Source organism: Scylla paramamosain, chromosome 44 (genome assembly GCF_035594125.1).
Source record: "Scylla paramamosain isolate STU-SP2022 chromosome 44, ASM3559412v1, whole genome shotgun sequence".
In the NCBI taxonomy this organism is placed as follows: Eukaryota; Metazoa; Arthropoda; class Malacostraca; order Decapoda; family Portunidae; genus Scylla; species Scylla paramamosain.
Window position 1 is genome coordinate 10,482,459 of NC_087194.1, and position 12,291 is coordinate 10,494,749.

The following is a 12,291-nucleotide window of genomic DNA, read 5'->3' on the forward strand; positions in this document are numbered from 1 at the left end:
AAGATGACCCCAGGAGTGGAAGACCCTCAACGAGCAGGAATGAGGCCAATGTTGAGCGTGTCAAGCAGATGGTGCGTGACGATCGTCGGTTGACTGTTCGAAAGATCGCAGATGAGCTTGGCATGAACCACAACAGCGTGTGGAAGATTATCACTGAAGATCTGGGCATGCGGAAAGTCTGTGCGAAGATGGTGCCGAGACTCCTGAACGATGACCAGAAGGGACGACGCATGCAGGTGTGTCAGGACATCCTCGAGCGTCTGGAAACTGAACCAGACTTGCTCAGGAGAGTCATCACCGGCGATGAGTCCTGGGTATTTGAGTACGACCCGGAGACCAAACGCCAGAGCCTTCAATGGAAGAGTCCGGCGTCGCCACGGCCGAAGAAAGCAAGGCAGTCCAGGTCCAGCTTCAAGGTCATGTTGATCGCTTTCTTCGATGTGAGGGGCATCGTCCACTGCGAGTTCTTGCCACAGGGCCAGACAGTCAACCAACATGTGTACAAAGAAGTACTGCGGCGTCTGCTTCGTGCAGTGCGCGAGAAGAGGCGGGAGTTGTGGCAGGGCAACTCGTGGCTGCTTCACCACGACAATGCGCCTGCTCACAATGCCCTGAGCATCAGAGAGTTCTTGGCCAAGAAGAACATCGCCGTGCTGGAGCAACCGCCCTACTCACCTGACCTCGCTCCGTGCGACTTCTTCCTCTTCCCCAAGCTCAAGGAGGTCATGAAGGGGACCCGTTTTGATGATGCGGACGACATCAAAAAGGCCGTGACGACGGAGCTGAGGAGCATCCCGCAAGAATCCTTCCAGCAGTGCATGCAAGCCTGGCAGAGAAGGATGGACAAGTGCATGCGGTGCCAGGGGGATTACTTCGAAGGAGATAACCTATAGTTTGTAGCCTGGATGTGAAATAAAACTTGTGTGGCACCAGTCCTGGAACTTTAATGACACTTTAATGACACACCTCGTACATCCTGGCAATCTCAGGATCCAGCTCCATAACTTTGTCTTTCAGGAGCTCACACAGCTCCATCAAGTCCTTCACATTTGTTGCAGTCAGCTGTTTTGGCTGCTCCTTGTGCTCCATCTCTCCATCTTCCTCTTCTTTCTGTTCCTTTGCTTCCTCCACCAATTCCTCTATGGACACCTCTTGCTATTGAGCTGTTACTAAGTCCATGATTTCCTGAGCAGTGACACAGTTAAAGCCAGGAATTCTCAGGGCGATACTAACAGTTTCTGCCACCTGCCTCTCCACCTCTTTGTTTGAGGCAGAATGCATGGCAGCCTGCCTGTCCTCCTCATCCCTTATTCCACTGGCCACCTTCAGGCTGTCCTGCATCTTCTGTTTGTTGCTTCTGATTGTCTTGATTGTCGACTTGTTCACCTTAAACTGGGAAGCAATGTCCATAATCTTCCTTCCCTGTTGTAGGAAATCAATAGTTTCCCCTTTTGTTCCAGGCTCAAAGCTCACCTCTTGCTACAAGAGTCATTGACTGGAAGGTTCAAACACAACATTGTCCTCCTAACAGTGAGAAAAAAAAATAAATAAATAAGGTTAGGCTGGCAGTGTGGGTAGTGAGAATGGCATGGATGGCAGGGTAGTGTGAGAGAGCACCACAGCATGATGTCATGGTCTTGGCCATGGTGGGCCCCTTGAATGACTACCACATTGCATACTGCAAAAAACGCATTATGTATGACCTGGATTTTTTTATTTGTTAGGTAAATTCACATAAGGTAAATCCGTGTTAGACACAGTCCTAGTGTATCTGGAGGAAAGACACAGAGTGTAATTATTCAATCTTTGAAATAAGGTAAATGTGATCCCAATGTAAACAAACAGCTTTTGGTGCTCAGTGGTAATCCCGCTCTATCTATTACCCACAACACCATCACTACTGCAAAACTGCATTTTTCCAGTAGCTTTTCCCAGCAGCAAGATGTCCAAGTGTTATGATCACCATCATTTTGGTGGTAAAAGGGTTGCTCCTCTCTTTGTTACTTTGTAAAGTTTCCCTCACTAGACTGGTGACAAAGAGAATACCTCCACAGTCTAAACATTATCTTCTGATGAGTTCTGTGTCACTAAGTTCATTCAATACATCCTTACTGGATAAATAATTTGTGAGCTAGGGATGTTGTGAAGCAGCCATCTTGGCTGTGGGAGCATGTCATATACCACAAAGACAGGGTAGACTGGTGTGTGGGAATGGATTAGTCCATTTTATATTGATTCCTACTGGGAAAACAGTTTCAGTTTTCTAACATTTAGGATTCTGAACAGCATTCAGGAATGAATTAAGTTCAAGAACTGAGGTTTCAATATATATATATATATATATATATATATATATATATATATATATATATATATATATATATATATATATATATATATATATATATATATATATACACACACAATAGAACCTTGGTTCATGAACAAACAAAATGGTTCACAAACTAGTTTTGCAAACACATTTTAGCTTGGTTCATGAACAATGCTTTGGAGTACAAACGCACACTACCCACAATCCATGGAACCTCGTGCTCAATTGTGTGTTGGCACACTTGGCATAAACAATGTTTGTGAGAGTGCTGTGTTCAACATTTTTTTTCCTTTTTTTGTATTATTTTAGCCCCATTATGCCACCTTAGAAGGAGAAAAGTGTTAGATGTCACCACCGATTCAGTCTTTTGGCCTAAAGAGCCTGGGACCATATTAACAGAGATTCTTAACTATAGAAGTTTGACTCAGACCAACTCTTATGCTTAGAGTTGTGCTTAATTTCCCAAGTTCTAGGTCTTAAATTTAAGACCGGTCCAGAATCTGCTTAACGCTAAGACTAAGTTAACCAAACGAAGATGGCCAACCATCGAGCCTGAAACCACCACCTTAATAATTGTCAGCCCTATAAGGATGTTCTTGATGACCTGAGTGACTCTGAACTGTTGGATATATATACAATAAGACTGTAGGAGTGTTATTTGTGACATATTTAGTGGGAGATGCCTTAGAGAGTCCCACAGGAAGGAGTGATACACTGATGCTAGTAATTAAAGTAATAATTACAGTGTTATTTAGCCAATGGGAAATGCAGCTCTGCAGCAATGATGACCTTGGACCTTCATGTGTCCTGTGTTTATCTTCTTAGTAACAAAACTCCATATAGCTTTTTTGTGCTGCCAAATGAGTAAAGCCCTTCATGCTACATCTTTCCTTGTATACTGAATGGAAGAGATAGGAAAGTCTCACCATCGGTCAAGCTGGGTTTCATCCACCGACCTTTTCAGCCTTAGGGGTCATCATTTCCATACTAAAGAAAAAGGACAGGAAAGGAGGCACTGCTGAGTGGGAGTGGCAGGACAACAATGGTTCAAGGACGTAAACACCGAGACAAAATACAAGCGCCTTGCACAGGATCTGATTTGTTTATTAATATACACAAATTTATGATCCCATATCCTTACAGAATTCATGATAAATTATCATTTTTACTGTTTTGCTCTTTCACCATTTCATACTGGGACTTAAAGAGTTCAGCTCAGCACAACTTTAAGACCGTTTAAGGGATAAGCACAAGTCTAAGCAGAGGGCTGAGACAAACTCTGAGAATTTTTGTTAATATGGCCCCAGTATTAATCTTTCAATTCATAAATTACAGCACATCACCAGTAACAAACATATATGGGGGAAGGTGGGTTGCTAAAGACAGAAATTTGCTATATCCAGAGAGAGAGAGAGAGAGAGAGAGAGAGAGAGAGAGAGAGAGAGAGAGAGAGAGAGAGAGAGAGAGAGAGAGAGAGAGAGAGAGAGAGAGAGAGAGAGAGAGAGAGAGAGAGAGAGAGAGAGAGAGAGAGAATATGGAGCAGAGAGGTGAGGAGGCAGGCAGCAGCCTTTTACCCAAAATTTGGTAGCTTCCTCCTCTTCTCCCTCACCATCCACCTGTGCCAGCAACTATAAACAACAAATGTAAATTACAGTACTGTTCTATTTAATTCAGTGTTATTTGTCTCTATTTATGGATGTGTATTTTAATCTTATTCTATAATCATCACCAAAAACATTTAAATATGTAACAAATACCATATTTCTTAGGCTGAAATGGATTAATTGTATTTACATTAATTTCAATGGAAAAATTGTTTTGGTTCATGAACAATTTGGTTTGCAAACCAAGCACCAGAACAGATTAAGTTCACAAACCGATATTCTAATAAATATATATATATATATATATATATATATATATATATATATATATATATATATATATATATATATATATATATATATATATATATATATATATATATATATATATATATATATATATATATATATATATATATATATATATATATATATATATATATATATATATATATATATATATATATATATATATATATATATATATATATATATATATATATATATATATATATAGTGGAACCTTGGTTCACATACTTAATTCATTCCTGAATGCTATTCGAAATCTGAAATATCAAAAAACCAAAACTATTTTCCCTATAGGAATCAATGTAAAATGGATTACAAAGGGTGTTCAAGTTACAAGTGATATATGTTCTGGAAGGCTGCTCATAAGTCGTTTTGTTCACAACTCATCATAATTTTTCGGTACAAAAAAAAGAAGTATCATATGTTCCACACACAATGTAATACCTACTTACTTGATACTCGATATCATAAGAGAGAGAGAGAGAGAGAGAGAGAGAGAGAGAGAGAGAGAGAGAGAGAGAGAGAGAGAGAGAGAGAGAGAGAGAGAGAGAGAGAGAGAGAGAGCACCTCACCTTATGGGTGATGTGATAGTACAGAGTAGTGACAGGCTTGAGGCCTTTGCCAAACGCAAGGCTCAAATATGCCACGCATATGACCCAGGTTAAAATAATACACCTCCCCTCTCTCTCTCTCTCTCTCTCTCTCTCTCTCTCTCTCTCTCTCTCTCTCTCTCTCTCTCTCTCTCTCTCTACAGAAACAGCTTTAACTGCTGTCACTAATCAACTTTACAGCAATTCAGATAACAAAAAAGTGTCTTGTTGTTATGACTTGTCTAAAGCCTTCAAAAGCATTACTCGACATATTATTTGACAGATGCTTTAAGTTGCAAGTTGATAGCTCCTGGATACAAAACTGCCTGTGTGAGAGAACTCAGTTTGTTCAACTAATCAACATAATTTCAGCCAAGACCTCTATGAATTAAGGTGTTTCTCAAGACTCTATTCTTGGTCCTGTCCTGTTGTCTATATTTGTTAACGAAATTATAAATGACTGTTTATTTGTACAATATGTGGACAACACAATTTGTTCATTGCAATAATATAAGTAACATTGACAACCTCATTTCTAGAGTAAAAACAATGCAATCAAAGGCCAAAAACTATTTTCTAGCAGTGGTCTACTGCTGAACTCAAAGAAGACTCAGTTCATATTTACTGGAACAAGACAGCTGATAACCAATATACACTTTGACAGCAATGACATTCCAGTCAGCAAACATGTGAAAAATGGAATATATTTTGATTGATAAATGTTATTTGATGTAAATATACATGAACTCATGAAGAAGGTAACTGGGATCTTGATGTTTATAAAGTTCAGGATTCACTTGACAAAAAGACTTGGATTATCATTGTACAAAACAATAGTATTCAGTTTAATCAATTTCACTTCACGGTAGTTAACTGCGTCACGAGGTAGGCAATGAGATGCCAGTAGCGGACGCAGCAAGCCAGTCGACAGCGCGCGCTCGTCCAGTCCACACCTCTCCTCCGCTCACGACCTACCGTTCACCACCCCGCCACCTGGGTTGTTCTAGGCGGGAGCCGCGGTGTGTTTGCTGCAGTTTTACTTGGCTTCATCTTCATTGGTTCGTGTCCAGCCATGGCGGACCGAGGCCTCAGTCGGGCAGGAACCCCCAAGCCCAGCCAGGACACGCCACGGCGTGCATCCAAGCCCAGCCAGGACACGCCACGGCGTGCACCCCAGCCCAGCCAGGACACGCCACGGCGTGCTTCCCAGGCCAGCCAGGACACGCCAAGGCGTGCTTCCTCCTCCTCATCTGTCTCACGGGACAGTTCACGGCCCAGGCGTGATGATGATGACCGGTTAAGGAAGGACAATAAGAGGACTGCTGTTGGTTTTGATGGGTCGTCCGTCAAGCGTCTTTGTGCTTCCAAACCACAACAACCGTCCGGCAGTCAACAACCGTCTGGCAGTCAACAACCGTCCGGCAATCAACAACCGCCTGGCAGTCTACAATCATTCGTCAGTCAACCCTGTTCGGACGAGGATCCTTCTGCTTCAGACAAGAAATTTGATATTCTCACCAATCTGTTGAGTGGTTTAGTTGAAAAACTAGACAACCGCATTACACGCAGTGCTTCGCCTTCACCGGTAGATTATGGTGGCTGTCATGAATTGTCCCCTTCTGATAATGAGGACGGTGAAGAGTCTGAGAGAGATGATCCAGACCCCCTAGATGGATTAGACACTATCTCCCCCTCTTTTTCCGGTAGCCAACCCGCTACCTCTGGTGATGACGCAGACTTCCTCCAAGCGTTGAGTGAATTGTCTGACAATTTTTTGGGCGAGGAAGCAAAAGGTGAACCAATTTCTGATTCACTTGCATCAATAGTCAATGCCAGCCTGAGGCGTCGTCCTGTGGCCGACATTGTAAAATCAACCACTAATAGGATTAAAATACCCAGCAATGTGCCCAATATGAAAGTTCCAGAGACTAACCCTCCCATTGTCAAAGCAATGAATACGGGAGGTAAACTTGTGGATGCTCGACTAACCCATATTAATGGACTGTTACTGAAAGCGCTTGTTCCCATTACTCAGTGCGTTAGTGACGTGGGGGAAAGGAAAGGGAAGGCAGTGAATTTTTACCTGGAAGGTTTAAATGATTGCCTTAGGCTACTAATCTCCGCCTTCAATTACACCAACCAGTTACGAAAGGAGGTGGCACGTGTTCACATCAATGACACTGCTCTTGCAGAACTCTGTAAATGGGAGTGTGAAGTCGGTACTGACAAACTCTTCCCTTTCGACATTGTGAAGAAATGTGATGAAATGCATAGAACCAAGAAGCTGGGAAGGCCGTCCTTCCGCCCCTACAAGACCTCCAGAGGGAAGAGCTTATCCTTCGGTAGACAGGACCACAGGAGACCTTACAGCTCACGAGCCCGGTCAAAGCTTCCTTCAAGGCCTTTTTTAGGCCTGCGGCAGTCTTACGGGAGGAGGACGCAGCCATACAAACTTCCCCAGTAACGCCTCCCACAGTGCCTCCCACAGTAAGTCGCTGTACCTTACCTTGCTGCACCTTGATTAACACGCCAGATAACTTTGTGGCGGGTAAGACCTTCCTTTTTAGGCACAGTTGGCAGGTTTTTTCCAGGGACAAATGGATTCATGATGTGGTGCGGGGTAAATTGTTAGAGTTTGATGTTGTTCCTGTACAGTCTGAATTCCCCAGACCTCTCACCCTATCCATTACTGACAGGGAAGCCCTGGATAATGCTATGCTAACTTTCATACAACAGAAAGTGGTTGAGAGATGTTCCCATATATCAGACCTTGGTTTTTACTCAAATGTTTTCCCTACGAGAAAAAAGGATGGCACGGCTAGGGTTATTCTCAATTTAAAGAAACTAAATGACTTTGTGAAACATGTTCATTTCAAAATGAGTTCAATTAAGGAGGTACTTAGTTTACTTCAGGAAAATTGTTTTTTCATGACTATTGACTTCAAGGATGCATATTTTTCTGTTCGTATTCAGCCTGAGGATAGGAAATGGCTGCGCTTTATGTGGAATAACCAATCTTTCCAGTTTACCTGTCTTCCTCAGGGGCTTACATCTGCACCACGCATTTTCACTAAATTACTTAAACCTATCCTTTCTCACCTCAGGAAACTTGGGATATTGATTGTCTGTTACATTGATGACTGCATTCTCATGGCTTCTTCAGCTCAAGAGTTGGAAGACAATGCTATGTATGCCTTGCAGATGTTTGACTCTGTAGGTTTAACAGTCAATGTCAAAAAGTCTGTTTTGTCTCCTACTCAGGAAGTGGAGTTTTTGGGGATAATTCTAAATTCTGTCACGATGACTGCCTCTTTACCATCACGTCGTAAAGAGAGCATTAAAGCCCATGGTTTGAGTTTGCTTAGAGGTGGATCTACTCTACATGACTTGGCTGCGTTTATTGGTCTTGCCGTAGCCTCCGAAGCGGCGGTGAATCTAGCCCCCCTCAGGTACAAATACCTGGAGATTGTTCGAAATAAGGAACTTACTCTGAGCAAAGGTAACTACAACTCTGTTATTTCACTTGATAGTCATGCTCGGGACATAATCCGGTGGTGGATTGATAACATCGACTCTCAAACTAAATCTCTGGTATCCTGCCCCCCAGATTTGGAAATTCACACTGATGCTTGCCTAACGGGTTGGGGGGCGAAGGTTGGCGATGCTAGGACAGGAGGTCATTGGGCACATGCAGAATTAGATCACATAAATTGTCTGGAGCTTAAAGCCATCCTTTTGAGCCTAAGATCCCTCTGCAAACGCTGCGAACAGACTCACATCCGTCTTCGGTCTGATAATTCTACCGCTATCGCCTGTATTAATCGCTGTGGCAGTACTAAATTGAGCCTTAATACCCTGACGGAACAGATTTTTGATTGGGCTGCGATGAGGGACATCACTTTATCTGCCGAGTATGTCAGGGGAATTGACAATGTTGAAGCGGATGCAGAGTCCAGAATCCGGAACATTGACACTGAATGGATGCTGTTACCCTGTATTTTCAATAGGCTGTGTGAAGTATTCTTTTTTCCGGACATCGACCTATTTGCTTCACGTATTAATGCCCAGTTATCTTCATACGTTTCTTGGAAACCTGACCCTTATGCTTCATTTACCAATGCGTTCACGTTTCCCTGGTCTAATTGGAGATGTTACGCTTTCCCTCCTTTCAGTGTCATTGGCCGGATGTTGGGAAAGATCCTGGAGGACAAGGCGACATCCCTGACTATTCTGCCGCTCTGGCCTACCCAGGTCTGGTTCCCGATGGCCCTCCGGTTACTGATTGCACCTCCCCGCCTTCTTCCTCGCGCTTCCTTAACACTACCCCAGGACCCGTCGCGAGTACATCCTCAGACCTCGAAGTTGATATTGTCAGCCATGATCCTCTCTGGCGATCCTTTGCATACAGAGGCCTTTCGCAGGAAGTTGCCGAATTTCTGCTTCAATCGTGGAGACAGAGCACGAAATTACAATATGGGCCGAATATCAAAAGATGGTTGTGTTTTTGTGTCGGCAGGGAAATTAATCCTTTTCGACCACCTGTAAGTTGTTTGTTGGATTTCTTGTTGCAAGAATTTAGGAAGGAGACGGGACGGAGCTACAGTTCTTTGAATGTCGTTCGTTCTTCTATTTCTGCCATTGCTAATATAGATTCCAAACCCGCGGGCCAGCACCCTCTAGTCTGCAGGTTTATGAAGGCAGTTTTTCTATTAAGGCCATCTTTACCCCGTACCTGCTCTACGTGGGATCCAGATGTAGTCCTGACGCACATAAGATCTTTGGGGGCAAAATGAGGGCCTGTCCATGATTCAGTTATCTGGGAAATTGGTCATGCTCATGCTCCTGGTATCCGGACAACGTGGCCATACTTTACATCTTTTGGACACTAGGAACATGACAGTTTCTCGTTCTGAGGTTTGTTTTCGAATAGGTGATCTTCTGAAAACTTCCAGACCTGGTGTTCATCTCTCTGAGCTTGTTTTTCCGGCTTATTCTCCAGACAAATGTTTATGTGTATTCACCACTATTTGCTGTTACTTGGAAAGGACTGCAGGGATTAGGGGCTCTATTACCAGGTTCTTTTTAACTACTAAGGCTCCCGTGCGGTTAGCGTCACGAGACACTATAAGACGCTGGACTAGGAATGTCATGAGGGATGCAGGTATTGATTTAACAATTTTCTCACCTCACTCCACCAGATCTGCCTCCTCCAGCAAGGCATCCCTGACTCTACCTGTCTCCACAATCATGGCCACTGTGGGGTGGTCGTGTGAGTCTGTTTTTGCTAAATTCTACAGGAGGCCGTTGTCCAAGCGGACAGATTTTGCTAGTGCAGTGTTGGGCTGAGGAGGTTTCCTTCTCTTGATTACTTGGGTATTTATTAAGGTATACACATACATATAGATTGTTGATTTGCACATGGATTGCAGCCTGTTCTATTATTTGTGTTGAGTTTCACTTCTGTACTACCTTATATCGTTACTTGGGAAATAAATGGTTATTCTTTGTCTATTTTTCTTTTGACACCACTAAGGACTACGTTAGGTTTGAGGAATCACTCTTAAGCTCTCATTGCCTACCTCGTGACGCAGTTAACTACCGTGAAGTGAAATTATACGATTAAGCGAGTACTTACCGGTACGATGGTTGATCGTAATTTCACGAACAGTTAACTGCGTCACTGAGGTAGTAAATGCCCTCCCTTTTCCCTCCCAGTGTTTTGTCCCCTCGTTAGGTTCTTTCCTACTGATGTGCCTCCTTGTCAATGGTTGGCTGCTTCCTCAAACCTCTCTAAAGGACTGGCTTGCTGCGTCCGCTACTGGCATCTCATTTACTACCTCAGTGACGCAGTTAACTGTTCGTGAAATTACGATCAACCATCGTACCGGTAAGTACTCGCTTAATCGTATAATTATGGTCTAAAAATCTGGGGGAACACAAACATTACATCGATCAAACAAGTGAAAAAGCTCCTGAATTTTGCCACTAAGGTCACCATTGCAGGGATTAAAAAGTCTGATATGTCACACCCATTCTCAGTGAATTAAAATGGCTGAAAGTAAATGATAAATTGAAGTTCGATCTCTCTGTTACAACTTTTAAATTTCTTTGTAAAGGATTTTCTGACTGGTACATTAGCTTTCCTACTGTCCAAAGTATATCAGGCAGCATAACAAGACAAAAGTGCAACCTGAATGTTCCCCGGGCCAATAATAATTACAGCGCATGGCCAGTACTACTGAGTGGACCCAAACACTGGAATGCACTGACTGCTACCATTAAATAACAGGTTTCTCTTAACAGATTAAAAAATGCTCTTCTTGCTTACATTTTAAATCATGATGACCACACTGTAGTGTATAGTGTGATTGAGCTCCTATTACTGGAAATTGGATCTTATTATTCTATAATTTGTATCTTACTATTATGTATTTTATTTTACCATTTTATTTACCATTTCATGCTTTATTATCATTTTATTCACAATTTTATATTTTATTCCTTTTTTAAATCTTTGTTTTATATATATATTTTTTTTCTATCTTTAATCAGCTGTCTTCCCATCTTAATAGTGTATGCTATACTAATACTCATATGAGGCATCTCACACAGGAGGGGCTTATGCGCCATCAACTTTGTTTTGAGTTATAAGGCTTTAAAGTCAAAGAGACATAATATCATACTAGAATCTATACAAACATAATGTATTATACATCTATGGAAACCTTTTGAACTATTAAATTTAATGAAATCAGTGGTTGCATGAAATAATGACATTTTCCTTGTAAAACACAATAAAACACACATGAGTATTTATTATCAGATTTTATTCATGTGTGGTACATTGAAGGAACTATAGGTAACTAAGAAGCTGTTTAAATTTCAAATCAATAATCCAATAATTGTGTGTTTTATTTATGTTTTTCTACTGTTGGTGTTTTACTGTTTCATTATACAAAAAAAAAAAAAGCTAAAGAAACTTAACTTCTTGCACATCAAATGAAAGGTCTTAAAGCACTTAATAACATGTGAAAGGAATTTTTGTGTAAAAGTATAGTGTATGGTAAAAAACACCATAAAACACCAAATGGTGTTTTTTACATATGTGTACTTATTATCCGATTGTATCTGATCCTCTGTACTATGAATATAGAGACGAAAATAAAAAATTCCATTTCATCACCGGCTGCCACGTGCTTCCACCAAGCGAGATCCAGCCCTGACTCAAAAACCACCATCACAGCGCATAAGCCCCTTCTGCAAGACACCTTGTATGTTTTACTTGCAAATTCTTGTTACTGTATCATAGTACTAAGAAAAAACATTGTTCAATGGAATAAATAATTCTGATTCTCTCTCTCTCTCTCTCTCTCTCTCTCTCTCTCTCTCTCTCTCTCTCTCTCTCTCTCTCTCTCTCTCTCTCTCTCTCTCTCTCTCTCCTTTCGGGTTATACACG

The 12,291-nt window shown here is 41.8% G+C and overlaps 2 protein-coding genes across 9 annotated transcripts in view; one reads left to right on the forward strand and one right to left on the reverse strand.

Moving 5' to 3' along the window:
• Positions 1 to 12,291, reverse strand: part of LOC135094094 (uncharacterized) — a 170,194-nt gene that overhangs the window by 84,741 nt on the left and 73,162 nt on the right. The window lies entirely within an intron of this gene.
• Positions 5,015 to 10,341, forward strand: LOC135093914 (uncharacterized). Of its 2 annotated transcripts, none has more exons than XM_063993581.1 (2): positions 5,015 to 7,322; positions 10,034 to 10,341. In XM_063993581.1, the coding sequence occupies exon 1, from the start codon at positions 5,908 to 5,910 to the stop codon at positions 7,297 to 7,299; it is 1,392 nt and encodes a 463-aa protein (XP_063849651.1). In that variant the 5' UTR covers positions 5,015 to 5,907; the 3' UTR covers positions 7,300 to 7,322; positions 10,034 to 10,341. The 2 variants fall into 2 exon arrangements, with proteins under 2 accessions (XP_063849651.1, XP_063849650.1); XM_063993580.1 differs by having other exon boundaries at positions 5,908 to 7,322; positions 9,008 to 10,341.